Source organism: Vigna unguiculata, chromosome 2 (genome assembly GCF_037176805.1).
Source record: "Vigna unguiculata cultivar grain cowpea cultivar isolate G323 ecotype 2 chromosome 2, ASM3717680v1, whole genome shotgun sequence".
In the NCBI taxonomy this organism is placed as follows: Eukaryota; Viridiplantae; Streptophyta; class Magnoliopsida; order Fabales; family Fabaceae; genus Vigna; species Vigna unguiculata.
Window position 1 is genome coordinate 30,100,971 of NC_140793.1, and position 22,961 is coordinate 30,123,931.

Here is a 22,961-nt window from a genome sequence, read left to right on the forward strand (position 1 = left end):
AACTGATAAATAAAAAAAAAGGCACAAAAAAAGAACACTCAACAACAAGCAAAGCCATCTTTTTCCCTACACATTTTTTTAACTCCGTTATCTGAAATCATTAAAAAGACTGAACTCCAATCATTTCAATGTTAAAAAGATAGGGTTTTCACTTTTCATTCTTACACAATCTTGCATTTCTGTCTTTTAATATAGTTTAAAATAGGTATTAAAAAAACAGTGTTTTTTATGCCATCACATTATAAAAACAAAATACTGTACTAATGACTGATCTTTAGACACCAACACAGAATCTAAGTTCCACCTAAGAGTGATGCAATGTTAATTTTAGAAAACAGTGTTTCACTTTCACACTTTCAACTTTTTCCCATTAGGTTAATTACATCAGTGTCTCACTCACATGGTTATCTTACGCGCCAATCTAATCTGTGCAAGATACAGAAGAAGAAGAGAAAAAAATTGCCAGAATTCCGATCTCTTTGATCCACTAACTTGAAGGGATTAAAAGGTACAAAAGTAAAAAGAAAAACTAATAAATACAAAAACTATGTTCAGGGCAAGAACCCACTGTTCGAGTGATGGCTATGGTGATGATTCGCGTGATTACCACTTCCACCGCCATCACCGTTGTTATTATTGCAATTACTTATCGAAGCAGCATTGCTGTCTTCTCTAGACTTCAATTCGGGCTCGCTGGCGCCGCTTCTTGAGGCGGTGGCCGGAAAGCGGCCGCACTTCTGACACCTGGCGACGGCGAGGACCTGGCGGCAGGAAGGGCAGGAGGAGTGGGACCCGAGCCACCTGTCGATGCAGGACACGTGGAAGCCGTGGCCGCACTGCGGCAGAACCCGAATCTCGTCGCCGGCGGCGAAATCACCGAGGCAAATCGCGCATTCCGACGTCGCCACCCACTTGCTCGGGTTGCTGTCCACGTACGCAAACCTCGGCAGCGACTGCAGCACCTTTTTCTTCAGACCCTTGTTCACCACCGCCTGCCGCGGCGAGTTTCCTCCTCCTGGCCCTCGCCGGAGCCACGCGCACCGCGCCACGGCCACTAGTCCCACCACGCAGATTAAAGCGCACAGAAGCGCCGCCAGAATCACCACGAAATCAGACTCCAGGGCCACCGCCTCCGGCGGCGGAGCCGCCGCTGTCATCGCGGAGGCGTTGTCGGCAGATTTGAGAATTCTGAGTATGCGCGTCATTTGTGTGAGAGTGTGTGTATCTCTTGTTAAGAAAGGTGTTGAATTGAAAGAATAAGAGTGTGAGAGAAAGAGAGAGTGAAGTTTTGGGTTTTGGGTTTGGGGGGTTAAATAATTGAGGTAGGTATTAATAGGTTGCATTGATGGAGGGTTTGGGGTTGATAGTGGAAAAAATTGGGGTTAGTGCGGTTGAGGATAAGGGATTAAGGGTTGCAAGAAGACTTGAGTCAAGATCATGACTAGAAAGAAGGAAGATAGAAAGAGAAAGAAGAAGTGAAGGAGTTGTTTGTTTGTTTGGTAGGTACAACAATGTGGCCCCTTCTGCAAGTGGGTGGGGGTGGTAAGGGACAAAACTCCACATAACTTAACCCTTCCCCAAACCCCCTTCTTGCCTTATCTCTTAAGCCCTATGTTTTCAAAAACAATAAAACTTCTTTTCCTTTTTATCTTTTTTATCTGCGAGTCCCCGCATCGAACAGTGTAACTACATGTAAAACCATTTAGTGCTATTTAATATTTGAGTTGAAGAATAAAGTAAGATATGAGAAATAAATTCATAAATTCGAATCTCATTTAAAATTGGTGCAGCCCAATTAAGGAGGAGAGAGATGAATTTGTAGCCAATTGCGGCACAAAAATTTAAAGGTGGGATTTTGCAGCTGTATCTTACTACCTCAGCATCCTGATTGTGTGATCAACTTGTGGGCGTTCAAAACCACAAGTTTACCTTTGTTTAGAGTTCTTAAAAAGAGTGCCGATAATGTAAAAAAATAACCAGTAGTTGGCCCTCTCTCTCTTTTCGTGTTTCTTGGAACAAAACATAAACTACTGCTCAGTACACACACCAATGTTCTCTCTGCCCATTTCTCAGAAACCTGTTTTCTATTGTCCCTAGTCATTTTTTCCTCAGTCTATTTAGTATTATCTCATGAATTTACCCAAACCCAATAATTAAAATTTTATCTTTTTTATATATGTATATGTGAAATACATGTTAACATCAGAAGAAGATCGTAGATTCTGGATACAGGTGGAAAGCATTGCGCTTTAGAAAAAGTTGATGTAAATGTGAGGTGAAATAGAGGGTGTTGTTTTAGCGAGTAGAGAGATGTCTAATCCGAACACTAATCCACCCCATCTCTTCAGCCAAATTCGGTTTCTCATGCAAGGAATTTTTTTCCCCCTTTTTGGTGGGAGAGAAAGAGAGGCGCTTTAAAAGATGGGTGGAATTGATTGCACATAAAAAAATTGTCCCCATAATGGGTTGTGTATGTTTGGGAAAAATTATAAGCCTATGGGTATATGGTAAGTTAACATAATGTAACACGAAGTTGAAGCAGTGACAAGAAAGAAAGTGGGAAGGAGGAGAGGATTTGAGGCAGTGCGTTTGTTTTTTTTTTTTAGGCTTTTGAGTTTTGGTACTTTGGTTATGGCACTAAGGCTCGTTAAACATGTGCAAGTGTCTGAGAGGGTGGGGTATGATCGGGCCTTTTCGATTCTTGAAAAATCAAAAACATTTGTTTCTGAAAAATAATAGTAATAATTTGAATAGTTAATGATGTTGCAACTCCGAATCAATGATTGACAGGGAGTGAAGGGAACGTGAGTCCCATTATTTGTTTCTGAATTGGGCAGTGGATGCGTGACAGTGCAGAAAAAAGCAGCATCGTTTCCTCTTTCACCATGTGTCCTTGGGTACGAAAAAATAAGAGAATAATAAGAAAGATGTTTGAACATTGATATATATTTATTTGTTGGAGTTAATAGTTCCATTGCATGATGGAGGAAAGTAATTGGTGAAAGAAAAGGGTTGGCACTTTCTGAGGAATGGGCGGAGAGAGATGCGTGATGGAAGAAACATGAAGGAAGATGCAGCAGAGCACAGGGTGTAAGTAAGAAACAAAAGAGAAATGTTTAGTCAGAGTGGGTCAAGTCAATATTTATTTAAATTCTTCTTTTTAACTAACAATAAATATACAACGGTTTTATTAACCTAAAATTAATAATCAGTGAAGTGAGGAGATATGTTTTTATGCTACACTACAAATATGTTAAAGTGTAGTAAAAATAAGAAGACAACTTAAAATTGTGATTTACAATCATACTCCTGCATATATAGTTTAGAAAATGATGTTATGATTCTAATTATTTTTATATTTTCATCCTTTATTTATTGACGTGGTTTAGTGTGAATCATTGATTAATATACCACTGTCTTTATTTTTGAACAAATTAATGACCCTGTCAGGAAGTAAAGATGAAAGTAAAAAAATGAGAATCATAGTATCATTTTTCATATTTTTCATAAACTCTCGTAGTATACTCATACGAGGAAAAAACGAGTTTCATGAACCTTAACACATCCAAAGGAAGGAAAAATAAGTTTCACGAACCTAAACGCACTGAAGGAAGAGAACAAAACCAAAAAACCTAAAAATGACTCATAATGACAAGATAGGCGACAATATTATGAATGGGTCAAGTACAAAATACTGAAATTAACCTTATTTAAGGGCTATATAGGTTACAATTCACCATAAAACTATAACATATACTTTGGGTGTCTAATTATAGACTACAATTCATGTAGTGAACCGTAATCTATACCTAGACACCTAGATTATATAGGTTACGATTTTATTTGAACTATAAGCTATTCGTAGGTTTGATCTTTATCAGGTTTTTGGGTGTTGTCTGGTGGTTTTCCAAGTCTACAAGTGAGATCTTGTTGTACTGTGTTGAGACTCTTGTGGGATCTAAGAGTCTTGGTGTTTGTTTTTGAATATTTTGAAAGTGTAATCTTGTGGATTGTGTAAATCTTTTGAAGTAATGCAAGTCAGGCTCAAGTTACCTTAATAAGCTGGATATAACTCAGTTTTGAGTGAACCAATATAAAATTTTGTGTGCTTGAGTTTGTATCTCTTTCTCCTCTCTTGGTTTTTAATATAAAAGTTTAAGAAATCTGATTTTAATAATCTTTTAAAAGTTCTTGAGTGATTTAACGTAATCTGAGACTATGTTTCCATTTGTACTGTTGATTGGAATTAATCTTGATAAGTTTCAAAAATTGTTTCTAAGTTAATCATCAAATTCATATTTCTGCAGAATTTTCCAATATTTTAATTGACTGTTTTTATATTTTAAATTGTTGAAAATACTGATTTGTTTGGTTGACTATTTGTTTAATGAAATCAATTTGTTAACTTTGTTTTCAATAGATTGAAAGTGCATGGTTCAATAGTAATTCCATTATGACTTCTTTGGTATTGTGATTCAATCAAAGATATTTTTACAAGTTTAAAAGGAACTAAAGTTGTTGAAAAGGCCAATTCAACCCTCCCCCCTTATTGGGTAATTACTTCTTTCACCACTTACAAAAAGAAGAGGAAAGTGTTTGTGTTAATGAAAGAATGGTTGTAAAAGTACTCCAGAAGAATGCTAAGTTGAAGAAGAAGTTGATGGAAAGGAGAAAAATGAGTCAAATTAAGATGTGGTTTTTCCTAGTATCATGGGTGTTTATTGTTATGTTTTGTGTTTTATTTGTCATGAAGATCAATTGTAAGTGGTATTTACTTCGTGGGCAGTGCCTAATGAACGTTATGAAATATTGTTTGTGTTGTTAAAGTCAGTTGTAACCAGTCTTTGTGGTGTAAGTTTCAGTATTATTAGTCTTTTTGTGTAAGTTTTAGTTGTTTTCAGTCAGTGTGTGATTGGTTTCAGATATAAGTGGTCTTTCTGTTATCATGAATAAATAACGTATATGTTTTAAAATTTGACCTCTATGTTAGTACCTTTGTGGTAAATCTCATTCATCATACTAATACAACACAAACACTCAAAGAACATAAACAAGATATTTTATAATTCACAGCAACATCATAAAGAAGATATTACGTTATATTTGATTTAGTCATAAAGATAAGAAATGGTCCAAACAAGTTGGTCATGTTTGTCCCATAAAAAGTTTACACAAAAGCTTATTCAAAGTTAGCTACAACATAATAACATAGGTCCCGAAACACAACTCCCCAAAGTTACAAATAAAATTAGGTCCACTATCATTGACAATAACAAAATAACACAGATCTCAAAATAAGTCACATGGGTTGTCTAGGTGGGTTGTTGGAACTGGCTTGAGAGTCTATTAAAACTGTTGTGGTTGCTCCTACTTTCTTAGATCTCTTTCCTTCCCTACTAGTTGATGTGTGTGATGTGCTCGGGTCGTAGATTTGAACATGGTTTTCCTTGTCATTTTAGATGCACATTCACTTCCAGCATTGTTCTTGTTTTTCTGGTCTTTCCTCTATCATTAATATGTATTTATTAGGTTAAATATTTGTAATTAAACTTTAAATATAATGTACATAGTACACATTTTTTACCTTGTTGGTTTTTGCAGTTTTGCAACCTCTAATGTTGTGTCCATATTGGTTACATTCACTAAGTAAAAAAAAAAAACACCCAAAGGGTAAAACAAGCGTTTTGGTATCAGTTTAGGGGAAAGAAATTTAATTAAAAAAAACATGTGTCAAAATCAGGTCACCACTCGTGTCAAACCCTTTCCTAGTGAAGTGGAACATCTTTTGTCATGCAATTTTTTTTTAATGCCATCCAAAAATAGAACCAATACCACTAATTTTGAAAATACATGACCAATGATCAATTTAAATTTTGTGTCAAATTTCAGATACCAAAACCGTATTTTTCCCTTGAATATTTAGCCATGAAAGAAAATCTCAATCGTATTTGATTGGATTTTCAAAATCCTTACTTATAGAAGTTAATCATAACATTGATAAATAGCCAAAATTTTATTTGATCAATTACACATTTTAGAGAATGATTGTGAATGTTTTCTCGTGATTAAATATTTGTTTATCTGATTTCAATAAAAGAATTCCTAAATAAATCTTTTATTCGAAAATACATTATATACTCTACTTTAAGATCTTTTATTGTTCACATTTTTTTTTACTTCTATACGGATTCTCGAATGAAATAGAAATTTTAAAAAATATATAATTCCCACAAGGATGAAATAAGTATATCTAGCATATTTATCGCTGATTTTTTTCTTATATATAAATTTTAGAAATTAGGAAATATCAATTCATAACGACTCAAAATGATTATTATTATTAAAGATATGTAATTTAGTTTTATATGAAAATTATGTACATTTTCTTATTACTAATTTCTATTAATGGTTTGTATGAATACCTAACCTTTGAATAGTGTGACACATATAAACATAAACGGTAAAAAGACAAAGACTTTTGTAAAGAAAACTACACAGTTCTGACTGTATAGTTCACCTCCCGCAGTGTTTGTTTGACTAAAATTTTGCCACTTGGAACCTTTTATCAGATTCATATCTCACAGTGCGAATATAAGTAGCTGCAAAAACATAAGCTACTTGATATTTTTTAAGATCGCACATTTTTTATAGAGAACATAACTGTGTCCAACAATAAAAACATTTATAATATGATGGTAGGACTAGGATTTTGTTTACACAAAGGAAACATTTTCTTTACCAGAATTTGCTTTGTAATGTGAATGTGAATATGCATCGTTAACCTATCATTTTGGCTTCGAATTCAACGCACACTGACATGGTCATTTTCGCTACGGTTTCCTTTCTTTTTCTTTCTACTTTCTTTTCTCAATCCCACAAATATTTAAGCGATCATTACAATTCCACTTCCCTTCCATTCTAATACACTCGATGACCGAGTCAAACTGAGTTATGAGGGTTAATTAACTATGAATTAAATTAATGAGTAAGAAATTATGTAATTCAGCTTAACAAGTTTAGATTTTTTTATTGGTCTTTTTAGTGCTGTCTTCTGCTAAGTATTAAAAATATATTGTGTTAGTATTTTAAATATTTTTTTAATATATTTTAAAACATCAAAATTAGTGGTAATCAGTATATTATGAAAACACAATAAAAGAATAACACAAAAAAAATCAAGAAAGAATTCAAATTCCAGCTTAACTCATTTTATATTTACGAATCAACATGTTAAAGATATTTTGTTTTCTTAATTTATTTTATTTAGTTATTATTGTACATTTAAAATAGGTTGATTTCACTTTTTTTTTAAGCATGGTTAAATATATGTGTTTTTATTTTATTTTTATTATATTTGTTCAATTGCTTTGAATGATGAGTTGTAAATTGATGACTTATTACGATCTTAGTTAATTTATCCACAAACTAAACTATAATTATTTTATGAGACAATAAAATATAGTCAGGTTGAGTCAACCAATTACATTGTTCTTGTATATATTGTTCAGTATATGTTATTCTTTAATGAATATTGTTTGTGAACACTTGTATAGGAAACAGAATTGTGTGTAATTGGTTTAAGTGATTTGTGATCATTTGTAGAAAAAAAAATTAAAAAAAAAATGAAATGAGAAGGAAGAGTAGATATATGGAAATTATTTGGCAAATTATTAGTTTATTCTTTGTCTAATATTTGATTTTTTTATTTCAAAATAACTTCATTTATCGGCTTTTCTATAATTTTTTTATAATTAATATTGAAAATTAATTATTAATGTTATTAAATTATTAATATTTTTAAGGCTTAATTATATTTTAAGTCCTTGATAAATTTATATCCATCATATTATTATATTGTCATTTTGTTATATCACTATATTGTTATATCGTCATATCGTCATATTATCATATTCTCATAACGTTATATCATCATATCGTTATATCTTCATATTGTTATATTGTCATGTTGTTATATTGTTATATCATTATATCGTGTTATTGTTATATCGTCATATTGTTATATCATCATATTGTTATATTGTCATATCATTATATCATCGTATCCTATATCGCCTTATTGTTATATCGTGTTATGGTTATATTATCATATTGTTATATCGTCATATCTTCATATCATCATATTGTTATATTGTCATATCGTCATATCGTCTTATCGTTATATCGTCATATCGTCTTATCGTTATATTGTCATATTATTATATTGTTATATTGTTTTCTCGTTGTATCCTCATATTGTTATGTGATCATATCGTTATATTCTCGTATCGTCGTATTGTCATATTTATAAAATTTTAAAATTATAAAATCATAAACTATAAAATTATAATTTGTAAAACTTTTAAATAATAAAATTACATTTGATACAATTGAATGAGGTGACGTCAAAAGGTAATAACCACGTCAACCATTTGATAATCACACGCCTAAGTTAGTAAAGAGGTTAAAAGCGACGAGATTTAATCTAAATATTTAGATTTATTACTATATAAATGTATTAGAGAGTCAATTAAAAATTTTAAAATTTATCGAGACTTAAAACATTATTAAACATATTTTTTAAAAAAATATTTTTGTTTCTCAACTAATTTTTTAATAAAAAATATACATAAATTAGTTATTTCAATTGAATTATTCAAATAGATTAATAAATTTTCTACTTAAGTTCATTGTCTTTGCATTAAAATAGACCACATCACTTTTCATTTATGTTTTTTTCCAAATCATTCTAAACCAATCATGTACTTTTCACATAACAAACCCAAGAATTTAGTAACCCTTTATAATTTCATTTTTATTTTGTAAACAATCAACAATTTAGTTCAGTCTTATTTTCCTCCAAATTCATTAAAATTTTATTTTGAAAAAATATATATATATATATACTTGTCTCATCATAATATTTATTTCATTTTTAATATCACAAAATTATTAATAAATATTTAAAACTATTTCGGTCAACCCACGAATCACTTCAAGAGCAAAAAAAAAAAACAGAGATTTAATTATGTTGAATACATGATAAAATTGAAATTTTTTAACTAAGTACCTATTAAATTTTTATGTCATCAAAATTCTAAAACTTTTAAATTAGCTTTGTCCTTAGATTTTACTGTCAAACTGTATGGCATGATAGTTCCTTTTATATTGTGATTATCATTAAATATAGTTACATAATATTTTATTATATTTTATTATTATAAGAGACTTTAATTACCGGGATCTCCTTTAAAGATTTATAATATTTAGCGAAAATTATTTTCAAAGCAAATTAAAATTATAAAATATAAAATTAAAAGATTAAAAATATATAAAATTATAAAATATAAATTTATATAATTAAATAATAATAAAATTATCAAATTATTAATATAAATAAAATATACAATTTTAATTTCATAGTTTTTTAATTTTTTAATTATCTAATTTTACTGTTTATATTTTTATATTCATAATTAAGCTGTTATAAGATATAAAATTATATAATTATGAAATCGTAAAATTACAAAAATTATAAGATTAAAAAATTATAAAATTTTGAATTTATGATATTATGACATTATAAAATTATAGAATATAAAAATACGAAGTGTAAAATTAGATAATTATAAAATTATAATATTAAAGTTATAAAATTGTATTTTTTTATTTTGTATTTGATAATTTGATAATTTTATTATTATCTAATTATTTAACCTTATAATTAATAACTTTATATATTTTTATCTTTTAATTTTATATTTTTACTTTTATAATTATAATTTATTTTAAGAATCATGTTCATTAAATACAGTAAATCTTTAAAGGAGATTTTCATGGTTAAAATATCTTATAATAAAGTATCATGTAATGACATTTAGGTAGAATAACCGTGTAAGATAATGATCACACATCTTACAGTTAATAGTAAAATTTAATGATAAATCCTCAATTAAAACGTTTTGTTTTAAAAATTTGAAAGACTCAATAAATCACAAAACTTTAACACGGACTAATTTAACTCAGTTGAAAGTTTCCAATTTATCAAGAATTCAAAATATAATTAAGCAATATATATATATATATATATATATATATATATATATATATATATATATATATATAAAAGTATTAGGGTTAAATATGTTTTTTTTTCAAGTTTTAGTAAAATTTAGAATTAAATTCTCTTCAAAACTTTTGACCAATTTCGTCCTTCATCTTTAGAAATACATGAGTTTAATCTTTTTAACCAAATTTTACTAAGTTTATCTAACATTTCAAGTGTATTTCATGATAGTATTTGAATTGTTTATATCATTTGACACATTTTCGCTTCAATGTTAACTCAAATGTTATCATAAAACGTGTTTGAAATGTCAAATAAGCTTATCAAAATTTGGTTAAAATGACTAAATTCATGCATTTTTAAAAACAAATGACTAAATTGGTTAAAAGTTTCAAAAAATGACTAATTCCAAATTTCACTAAAACTTAAAATATCAAAACATATTTAATTCAAAGTTTTAGTACAAAAATGGAGGGGCGCTTTATGGTGGTCTTTCCAAACAAAGAAAAGTACATAATAAAAACCAGAGAAATAAAGATTGTATTTATGTTTTGTAAAAAAGTTTAATTTAAGTGATTGTCAAGAAACAAAAATACAATTTAGTTGTACATTTATAATATTTTGATTTAACTGTATTTTTTAGTTATTTATGTACCGTAATGGTGTGCTTTTCAGTTTTTTAAGTATTACACGGAGAAACTTTAATATTTCATATGTGGATTATGTGCTTTATTTATAATAAATATCAGTATAATTCAGAGACACATTAAAGTAAAGAATGGACTCATGATTAAAATATTACAATTGCAATACCCCATAAATAAAAAATACAATTAAACTTAATACTTCTTTTTACCTTTATTTAAAAGATTCATTCTTCATTTTGGTTCTTGTAGCCTTGTATATCAAAAGTATGAACTTCAAAAACATGGATATATATAATGCGAGGGCGAACAGGGGAAAGTGAATTATGCAGAAGAAGAATGTACAAAATCCACGTATCTAAATATAAATCAAACAAAAAAAGATGAATATATGATTATAAGTTATGTGGTGGTTTTTCCACAAGATCACTGGGTTTGAACGAGAATTCAGCTTCCTCACTAGAGGTGGTTTCTTCCTCAGTGTGGTGTTCATGTTCTTGTAGTTGTTGGTGATCGGCATGATCCACTCTCACAATGAAGCTGGTTGTTTGGGACAACTCAGGAGACAACTCAACATCGGACTCATATTCATGATGTTGATCCTCGTACGACGGCGAGCGGGTGGAGTGGCCGGTGGTTTTGAAGCGGTGAAGTGTAGGCCCAGAAGGGTGCACTGCTGAAGTTGAAGGAGTGGGGCTTCCAGCAACTGATTCTGCATTGGACTTTCCCAGCTTCACCACCCTTTGCTTCTTTTTCACCGCCATGTGCCAGTTCCTTAGAGCCTTGTTTGTTTGTTCGTCAAAGATCGCTGTTTTCATCCTTGAACCCATCTGCGTGTGTATGTCAAAGTGTGTTTTCAATCATCAACAACATGTATTATAGAATGAAACAAAACCTTGTAGGTATACCTGAGTTACAAGAGCATATAATGGGAGGGTGATGTAGCTGCAGAGACATAGCATCACAATCCTGCATAAAACCCATCAGAATTAATAATCAAATTAACTATGATTTTGTCGGAGCCATATCCATGAGAATGTCAGAAGAAAAGGTTTACCCTAAAGCTACTTTTATTGTTGCAAGCCTGTAATCATTACGGAAACAGTTTGTCACCCCAAATGAATACTGCAGGTAAAGAAAGTTTTATTTGATTATTCAAGAAAATAGACAACAAAAAGCACATAAACCATTAACCAATGAGCTTCATTACCCATATCCACAAGATATATGTTACTTGGAACGCATTCTGCAAGTGTAAGAAAACCAGTTAGCTGTTAACTTTTCTGAAACATGAAATAAAGCTCCTTGAAATATACATTTGAATTTGAGTTTGCAAATTCAAACTACTGGAAAATGTCATTGCTCCTATGCTGCTTAATAGTTTATCAGAAAAGAATATGATTTGCGTGAACATGATAAGGTTGCATTCAACTACAAGTGAAGGCTTATTTGAGAACCTCTACGCGAAAATATGGTTTTTTTTTTCTTCAGTAAAATGGTTTTCAAAAACTCTTCTATTAGTTTCTAATACGAAAAGAAAATCTATTGAATACCTGGAACAAAGCAAAATGAATAAGGTGAAGGACTAACTGTGGCTGACCAAACCAAAAGTATTTGTCTGACCCTTGGACAAGAGGGATTCCTTGGACAACTGCATGTCTGTCGGTGATTTCAATCGCCATCTTTGCCAATATGGCTTGAAGTTTTGTTCCAACTACCAAAATTATCTGCAACCAATCAAAGGACTCGTAATAGTTTATCCCTGCCAGCCAAGTTGAGAATTTAATAATGGAAAATAATTTTTTAACAATAAAATTTTGACAACTTTCTCTAACAACTTGAGGTAAGATCTTCTAAATGGTCTTCCATTCTTCCATTTTCTCATTTTTCTATATTTCAAAACCACTTAAAAGATATCACCTTAAGTTATAAGTAAAAATTATCAAAATTTAGTTGTCAAAATATCATTGTCCTTTAATACTACACATAGAGCAGAATGCTTACAACAATAGGAATTGCGGCTGCCCAAATTGTAGTGCGCCATCCTGGAAATTATATTAATTGAACTTAGTTGAATTTTCAACCACAAAATCAACAAATTCCATAGGACACCAAAGACAAACAAGTTGCTTACCATTAACATTGATGAGAAGGTAAACTACAACTGATGCCCAGAGAACAGGACTGTCAACAACAACATAGTAAGCACACATGTCAAATCTTCAAGAAAAAAAAACTTACATAACAATAATAGGAAAATGATATTATAACAATCAAATTTTGACAACTTTCTAGGAAGCCACTTAAAGAAACTCAGATTATAATAGAAAATTATCAAAATTTAGTTGTTATAGTATCATTTTCATAATAATATAAGGCTGTGTGTACATTTTACCGTTGTTAGTGTTACCTGACTCCCACAACCACCTTGAAGTCATCTTCAAATGATCTTTTGATATACTTTTGGAAATTAAATTTACTTCCAGGAGCCAAGTGTACCTATATATGTTTATTTATAGTTCACTGTCAATATAGAAGAAAAGGTAAAAGAACATACTCTTCTACAACAAGTGTTGACTCACAGTGATAAACCCGTTCCGCAAAGTCTGGTAATCAGTCTTAGTTACAGACCTATAAAACTGCCTAAAGAAGCATCGCTGAAATTGGAAAATGAAAGATGTGTTATCATTACTTTAAAATAAGCATGACTTTCTAAACTTGCTCAATTTATTAATCAAATTGGTGCCACTGAAGTTACCACCTTTCTGATTCTTTAATAAACAGTACATGCCTATGATGGTGGCTCTATGTTGTAAGAAAATTTAGACTATAGAGATTAGTAAGATTGGTCCTACAATATAGAAGAAAATGGGAATCTTTGTCCATAAATCTGCATGAGCTCTCACGAATGATGTTTCATGAGTAAGCCTAAATCTTGAAGCAGCTGCACACATAAACAGGAAGTGCTCAAATATATGCATGAGGTTTCATGCAAAACTAATAGTATTGCAAGTAAAATTGAAGGTAATAAACTGATAAACATATACAGTGTTGTAACCCATACCACTGGCGAACTCATAATTATGAGATGAAGTCTCTGCCTCCCATGCCTTCCATCCACGTATCTGCAGAAAGAAAACTCTAAGGTTTGGAACTTCTACAGAACTATAACGGGGTTTAGTTTCATCTTTTAGACTAAAAGTTCGAAAGCAAGAAGAAAAAATGCATAAGGTTGAGTAACTCTTATTCCTTGCACAGAAATGGAAGAAATATATGAATTAGTCTAAAAGATATAAAATAACAAACAGACCTTTAGTCTTCCAAGAAGCATTGTGATAGCACTGTAAAGCACATGAAAAACTGCTAAGAAGAATATTAGAATGTGTAACTGGTGCAAACCATTCACGGATAAAAGTGGCTCATATCCCTGTAAACATCAACAATTATATAAGCGGCTATTTTAGGTAGAGTTGCAAGTACATTCTTTACAGTGTTCTACTTATAAATAAATAAACAAGACATATCAAAATACATTATAACTACAAAGAATGGTTGCTATAAAAGATTCGCATAAGAAAAAACTGTGAATAAACATTGAGAAATAAAAGAAAGAACTACCCTGATAAGCAGTTGTTTCAAATAGAAAATTCTTCAAGGCAGCACTACTTAGTTTTCAAAAACGAACAAAGAATAGATGAAAAAGAATAAGGGAAGATAGTTGTAAAATACCTCATTGCTGCATTTAAACGAGGTAGTATCAGCAGCTAAATATCTACGTTCATAAGACAAAAGTTTCCTACGATGTTTGTCTCCATTGTCTGATGCCTTTTCAGCATCCTTATATTTATATGGACATGGCAACATGTTGTCTGCCAGCTTTTGAGGTATACATATTTTGACAATGTAACTCTGCCCGAAAGTCAAAAGCAGAGAAATGAAACCCAAAATCATCAACTCTGCAGGAAAAAAAGAATGAATAAAATATACTAAAATATGACAAGTCAAATGATTATTTCACATAAAGCTTGAAAAGAAGCCTTTGACTTGAATTATTACCAGCCTTGACCTTCTCCAGAGCTTCGAGCAAAGCCTTCTTTTGCTTTTTTCCAAGCCACTGAACAAATTTTCAACCGGTGAGAGACAGAACACCACAACCAGAGAATTCCAAAACACACCCATCATAATCATTGATCACAACAAGGAAAATGGGAAAAGAGACAAATAAAATCCACTCATATTAAAACAAGAAACAGAAAAATAATAAACAAAAACGTCTATTTAAAATTGTGTAACAACAAACTTGCATGAATTATTATAACCATAAATTGAATAAGAAAACGCTTGATTTTGAGTAAATCAATTTATTTGTATGGAAGAAGACAAAATTTCAATCAAAATTCCTGTTTTGAAAATTTCTCACAGACAAATCAAGGGAAAAACGTGATAAGGCACATAATGCCACAACTAACTGTTGACTAATCATCTCAAGCAGAAAAAAAAAAAAAAAAACTTTGATATGAGAAATTAAGTTGAAGGAGATAAAATTGAGGGCAAGAGGTACGATGTTTTTTTTATTTCTGAAACGGATTGAAGAGATGGAGAAAAGACAGTTGAATTCAATAGCAAACGCACAGCAGAGATTTAATGAAAGCCATAATTACAAAAAGAGAGATTCAGAGTTTCATTCATTCATTAATTGCGTACCGTCCCAACTTTGTGGAGACTTTTTTCGAGTGTTATGGAAACCAAAATGAAAACAGTGCACACGACAGCAACGGCCCACGTTGGTGTCTGGTCGAGCTCTCTGGAACTGCTACCACCTTCACTCGCTGCCATGGCCGAACCTCCAAACCATAATAACCACAAAGGCAGCACCACCACCACACAAGAATACAGCTTTCTAAACTTTGAACTATTCATGGAAAATTACAACTAAGGGAAAAGTGGGTAGCGAAAAAAAATAAACTTTTTTCAATGTTTCATGTGAGAATTAGGTGTCGGTGTTCCTAAGGGAAAGGGTAAAAAGAAAGAGGCTTTATGCAGGGATTATGAGTGTCTGTTAAAAGGATGAAAAGAACGTGAGAGGCGCGTAAAAGGGTAGGTGGAGATCGGAGAAGAAGCATGTGCCGTTAGAGTGGTAGCGGGTTCCTCCACCAGCTTCAGATGAGCTCCATGATTATAGAATTTCTAATGTTTTAAGGAAAGAAAATACAAATAATGTCTCTCTCTCTCTTCTTTATTAGAGACATTACCTTAAATAATAAATATAAACACAAGTTGCTCTCTCTCTTATAATATTTAAAATAAAATTAAATAGGAAAAAATTAAATTAAATTCGATACTCATGCTAAAAAGTTTCAAAAATTCTGTTCTAATTTATTAATTTATATGTAACTTTTGGGTTGAAAAATAAGTAAATTACGTAGTTGTAGTTGGCTTGGTTTAGACTTGAAATAAAGAACAATGTTGATAAGAACAATTTAATTTCTCGATAAAATAAATCAGATTATTTTATTAAGAAAAGTTCAAGCTTAGAGACTATTGGTTGATTAACTATAAACAAAACTTCTTCGAACAATTCCATGTTTATTTTAAGTTACAAAAGTTGACTGAATTAATTACCTTAGTCTCCTGAAATTGATATTATTTGTAGTGTCTTTCTTTTGACACGTTCTATATGTGCATGAGTTTTGATGTGAGAATTAAATAATGCAGCACGATCAAGTGGGTTATGATGCTCATATAATGTTATTATTTATAGATAAAAAAAATGTTATGCCATTCTTTTATATGAATTTTCCATTTGAAAATGTAAAGAACGACTTTTTTTTTTTATGATCAATGTTTTTATATACTGTTTTAAGGTAAGGCACTGAGAATAGTGATTAAAAACAAGAAAGTCAGAAAATAGTTTATGCTGAGGAACAGGGAAACATACGTGTTGAACATTTTTTGCAAACCGACACTCTAAACGGCCAAAAACGCTGAATCATTTATCTTTGATTTCATGTTTCACAGTTTGCATCATAATTATGGAGCCAAGTTTCATCATGACGGTTATTACAGGCAATAGAAATAATATTTTGACACAAAAAAAAAGTGTTACACGACTCTTGATTTCATTATTTTATTTTAGCAATAAAAAATAGGTCTATGATTAAATGTTATTAAAAATTAGTTAAAGAATAATAATAATGATCGTGATATGAGTATAAAAAAAATAATAAAAATATGTAATGACAATTTTGATTAATAATTTTTAAAAATAAATAATATATTTAAGTTAAGTATAAATTTAATGTTTAATTTTATATAAAAAGGATTTTTTTTTTCAATTGATTGTAAGATAATATTAGTATTTTTTTTATAGGATTAATATGTTTTTGGTTTCTTAACTTTTAGTTTATTTTGAAACTTTGTACTAATTTAGTCATTCATCTTTCGAAATGTGTGAATTTAGTTATTTTAATCAAATTTTGTTAAGTTTATTTGATATCTCAAATGCGTTTCATAGTATTTGACTTAACATTAAAGCAAAAATATGTCAAACAGTATAAACAACTTAAAGATCCATCAACATAAAAAGTTCTCTTTTCTAAAGCTCCAATTATTTTCTAAGTAACTTTCAAAACATATTATCAAACATTTAAATCTCTTCAATTATATCTCAATTCTAAATAAAAATACATAAAATATTACATAATAAATGTAAATTGTAAAATATATTAAAATTAATAAAAGTATTAGGAAGTAAAATAAGAAAAAAATCTATAATTATAATAATAAAATTTTAATTTAATAAAATAAAATAACGCATCACTAATGTTAATAATTGTGATTGATTTAATTTTACTCTAAATTTATGTATTCACATGCATATTAATAAAAGTGGACCTATTAAAAGTTTGAATGAATTAAATCGCCATTAACGTATCTGATTTTCAGTCATTTAAAAAATATGTTTTACATTTCAAACCCTCGAAATAAAAAAGAAAAGAATTACAAAGTGGGGTTAAACTATCATTTTTGTTCTTTAAATTCCAGTTTTTGCCGTATAGAAACTTAACCAGCTTCACCTCACCATTTTCAACCATGAATTAGTAAGTAAGAAACAATGTATTTCCACACTTTGATTATTTCCTCACCATCAAATCATAGTTATAGATATTATGGAAATTATATATAATATATATAGGGACATTAATTAGGATATATTTTCACAATTTTTTCCTTAAAAAGTTTATTAAAGAAAATATAAAAATCAATTTATAATCTTTGTTGGCTAAAAATACTGTATAAAAACTAATTTGTAGAAATGTAATAGTATAGTTTCTTTAAATTTTGACTGTAAAGTGTGCATAAACTCATTTTAAGTTTTTTTTTTTCTGTATTTATGTTATTGTAGTCTATAAAATATTGTAAGTTTATGTTGTCATTTATTTTCTTTTCTCTTTGTAGAGTTTTCATTTTTGTCGTATACTAAATAGTTTTTTAATTAGTGTTAGGATTAAAAATAATTGTTTATAAAAATAAATAAGGGTGACTATGCAAGAAAGGGAAATGCAGATAATAATAACTTTGATGAAATTTAAAATTATGACTATTCTGTTTATAGACCTAGGTATTCTCATAAGAAGAAGTTAAAGAAACCATACATAAAATAAATAGTTAAGAAAAAGCTAGAAAAGTTTTGAATGAATCTGATTTATAATTATTTGGTAAATTCAGCTACACGAAAATAATGTTATATATGTTTAGAACAAGATAGCAAATAAGAGTTTAGTCATTAATTTTATTGTTTTTCAAGTTATGTACAAATATGAAAGTTTTTTTTTTTTTTTTTAAATCTCTTTCATTGACTGGATCTTGTAATCCTATGCATTGTATTGAGATTATGTAAATATATTTGATTTTATATATGAGTTGGATAACCCTTATAGCACGAGTATCATCATATATTTATTTTATCTTTGTCGTTAAAAATTTAAATTTAATTTAATTTCAGGTAAATTTTTTTTTCTATTTGAAAATAAATAAAAATAGAAAAATGTGAAAAAATACTTTAAACTATATATAATTATTGAAAAACATAAGAGAAAGAAGTCTAATTTGTAAATCTCCCCAAATGTCAATAATAATTGTTAGAAGAATGTGAACAAAAATAAGTTTAGCTTGTTCAGGTGACCACCTCTTTCAAGATTCAAATCTTTTAAATTAAGATTTAAGATTTTTCAAGGAAAATTATTCAATAAAATTGATGGTAATTAGTAAAATTATTCTGTTAAGTATGCAAAAATTCAACTCAAATATTTTAATGATGGTCATAAATATTTTTTAAAATTGGATTAATATGTTTTTCATCCTTTAATTTTGAAAATTGAAATTAATTCTTCTTCGAAATTTTGAAAATTTTGATCTAATAGTCTCCAAATTTAAAAATAGGTGGATTTAATTCTTTTTAAATAAATTTTGTTATTTTTTTTTTAGGTTTCAAAAGTAATAGCTAAAAGATTATCATTGTGCGTGTAAAACGTCAAATAAACCTAACATAATTTACTTAAATAGATTAAATCCACATAATGTTGAAGTTAGGACTAAAATGGACCAAAACTTAGAAACTAATTTTAACTTTCAGTTAAAACCAAGATTAAAAAAGAAAAAAACATATTTAGCCTTCAAAATTGTATCCACTGTGTACACGTTAATTTGTAGTCACTTTTTTTAACTCATGTATATAATAAAATTAAATTAAAAACATAAAATATATATTAAAAATTACATTATTAGTGCTGATAAAGAAACAGTATTAATTTTGGTAACAGCTAAGAAAACGTCTCACTACAAATCAAATTTCATTAGATATAGAAAGTATATCTAGAAATCATAATTTTTCAAATGACTTTTATATTCAAATTTGTTACACTTGATCCAATGGTACTGCAATATTATTTGATTGTTTTGTTTAACTAACCGTGGTAAATGATCTCACTTAAATTAATATTATATAACATTCACAATTAATATTTTATGGGATGCAAACTTCACCAAATAAGATCTGTAACTGTGCCGTGACATGGTGGAGAAGAATTCATCACAATATTTTCTTTTTTTTAATATCTAACTCATTATTTTTAACGCATTTTTTCATTAACTACAAAAAATAAAAATTGTAAAACTACATGAGATTCGTTGAATGGTATATATGATATCTATAAAAACATATTTTAAATAAATTTCAATTAAAAAAATGTGTTTTTAAAAATATAGTGGAATGTTTTTTTTTTTTTTACATCTCCTAATAATCTAATAATTTCGGGTAAAGACAAAAAAAAACGTGAGTTTCACGACTATAGAAAATGGTGAGAACTAACTCAGAACCTTCAATTAAATATAGTATAACAAATTGAGATTCGGACTAAGCAATCCATATATTAAAATATTCTATAAAATATATTAGGATGAGACTACACATATAGGTCTTTTGATAAATGATATTTATATTCAATTAATTTTTGAATAAATATTTGCTTGTTTTCTTTAATAAACCATTTTTTTATTATTTTATTTTAAAATATTACAAAAATTTAAATTTACATAAATAATACCCTTCTTTTGAACAAAATTTTTAAAACATAAATTTAAAAATATAACCCATATCATAACCTTAACCCTAATCCCACCATAACCTATTCATCATAACCCTAAATATGACATTAACCAAGTAGTCATCTTATTCATTTTTATCCAATGTTAGATTTGCACCTCATAGTGAATCTTAAAAATTTGTTCTTAATGAGTTTTCAAGTCATTCTACTTATATATTTGTCATCTTGCTCACTTTTACCCTGAATCCACAACCCTTTACCTTGAAAACCCTTCTCCCTATATATTCATCTTACTCTTTTTCACCCTGGTCCCTAACAGTAACACATTTTACTTATATATTCATTGTACTCAATTTTACCTTGAACCCTAACCCTAGCCCCTCAAACCCTAACCTAAACCCAACACCAACCCCAATCCCAACCCTAACAAACTAATCATCTTATTGATTTTTAACTGATGTGGGACTTCGTACCGTTGAATACCTAAAGCCTCTCCACTTAGTTTATGAGTCACTCTACTTATATACTAGTCATTTTACTCATTTCTAGTCGATGTGTGACTTACTCCTTATATACTAGTCATATATTGTTCAATTTTATCGGATATGGTACTTCAATTTCATATAAGTGATCTTATCATTATTACCTATACAGGACTTTGGACACACATCAAATCCAAACAACATCTCTCTACTTATATATTCATCTTACTTCTTTTTACCCTAATCCCTAACGCTTATACTTATATATGTTGAGAAATCACGCACTAAAAATAGTAATTTCTTCAAGCGGAAGCACACACACAAATAAGAGCAGAAAAATAAATAAAAGCACACAGGAGATTTAATGTGGTTCGACACCTCAAGGCCTACATCCACAAACACTCAACAAGAAGTATTATCACCGAAATGCAATTTTTCGAGCAAAAATTGAAAGCCTTCATACAATTTTTTATGGACCAAAATTGCAAACCCTTCAAAGTGCAATTTTTTGTGGACCAAAATTGTAAACCCTTCACAGTGCAATTTTTCTAGCAAAATTTACAAACCTTTCAATGACACACAACTACCCAAGCTCCTCATACACCCAAGAGACCTATTAAGTTGTGGTGACAACTCTAAAACCAACTCTTTACTTTTATAGTATTTTTCTGCTACTCTCTTCTTCTTCTTCATATTACTCGATGTGGGACTTTGGTGAATACTTATTTGAGAACCAACAATATATTCATCGCACTCATTTTTATCTTGAACCCTGACCTAGCCCTTCTACTTGTATATTTATCTTACTCATTTTTACCATAAACCCTAACATTAACACCTTTTATTTATATATTCATCGTACTCATTTTTACTCTCCCAATATTTTTTTATTCTTTATATTTATTTTAAAATAATATTTATATATTATTTTATTCTTTATATTAATTTAGTTTAAAAAAGATTTTTAAAAATTTGAAATCATGTTTTCCCTCTATTTTGTTATTTCTTGTTATTGTTTATTTGGTTTCTCTCTTTTTCGTACCTCCATCCCTTTCTCACCTTTTTTTTTATCTCAATTTTCAACCTTAATCTCTCATCATTTTAAAAATCAAATTACACCAAGGCGAAATTGAGGAGTTAAAAAAATTTTGGATTGAAAAATTTTTTCTTTTGAGTAAGTTGATTTTTTATCCCTTTTTTTCCGAAGCATTATGTTTCCTCTTTATGTAGCTTTTCTACGTTATAGTCATATATCTATCAATTAGAAATCATAAAATCATGATCTAATTATGGATCAAACTCTTCTTTGATAGATAAAGCTATTTTAGACTTTGAAGTTGTATAAGTGAAGAGCAATATTAAGAATCTACTTTAAGGTAAGGGAAACTAATCCTTTAAAAGTTGTTAATTTTCTTAAAATATTGAGTCTTAGTTTTGAGATTTAATTTAGGGTATTCATAATTTTATCTTTACCTAAACAAGTGCGAGGTGACAAATTTATATTAGAAATAAGATAGAGGCTACATTTTTATTAACAAGTAGTAAGTTAATCTATATTGAAAGGGATATTACAACAAACTTTAGTTTTGATTTAATTATTGAAGATTTTAAGTCATTGAAAAATTGTAAAACAATGCTTTGACTATAGATAATTTTTGTTTGTTTTAATATATTATTGTTAATAATAAATTTTATGTTTCTCTTTTGTATATATTATTGTCATATATTTTTTAGATTTTACTATCATATATATTTGTTTTGAGTAAAAAATAATAATAAAAGGAAATGATATTTTTTTAATTATAAAAATAATTTATATATAAAAAATATAATTTGGTTCTTAAAATTTTTGTGAAAGTTGTATCGACCTAATCCTTCTTTTTGTATACTAATATAATAAGTTATACACTTTTTATACTAAGGAATAATCAATTATAAAAATATATAATAAATAATATAAACCCTAAATTTTATATTTATAAACTATATAGTCCACTAAATAATACACATGGAAAAAAATACATTTTTTGTAACGAACTTTAGTATGTGTTGTATTGTTTGTAACTTAGAAAGTATCAAATGCATCGCTGGGGAAAAGACACGATAAGGATCACTGGAGTAAGATTTTGGTTAAAATTTGAAAAGCATCTCTCAATACTCTTAAAAA

General features: G+C 29.0%; 1 protein-coding gene and 1 pseudogene across 2 annotated transcripts; both read right to left on the reverse strand.

Moving 5' to 3' along the window:
- Positions 1 to 459: 459 nt before the first annotated feature.
- Positions 460 to 1,447, reverse strand: LOC114170353 (RING-H2 finger protein ATL8 pseudogene; annotated as a pseudogene). Its single transcript, XR_014991592.1, has one exon. The product of XR_014991592.1 is annotated as an RING-H2 finger protein ATL8 pseudogene (transcript).
- Positions 1,448 to 11,002: 9,555 nt separating this feature from the next.
- LOC114174020 (MLO-like protein 10) lies at positions 11,003 to 15,932 on the reverse strand. The gene is made up of 15 exons (XM_028058752.2): positions 15,412 to 15,932; positions 14,764 to 14,821; positions 14,437 to 14,663; positions 14,018 to 14,134; positions 13,772 to 13,832; positions 13,563 to 13,651; positions 13,290 to 13,364; positions 13,118 to 13,206; positions 12,842 to 12,891; positions 12,712 to 12,752; positions 12,261 to 12,434; positions 11,918 to 11,953; positions 11,765 to 11,832; positions 11,616 to 11,676; positions 11,003 to 11,537 (listed from the first exon to the last, which is right to left on the reverse strand). The coding sequence occupies exons 1-15, from the start codon at positions 15,625 to 15,627 to the stop codon at positions 11,103 to 11,105; spliced, it is 1,797 nt and encodes a 598-aa protein (XP_027914553.1). The 5' UTR covers positions 15,628 to 15,932; the 3' UTR covers positions 11,003 to 11,102.
- Positions 15,933 to 22,961: the final 7,029 nt, after the last annotated feature.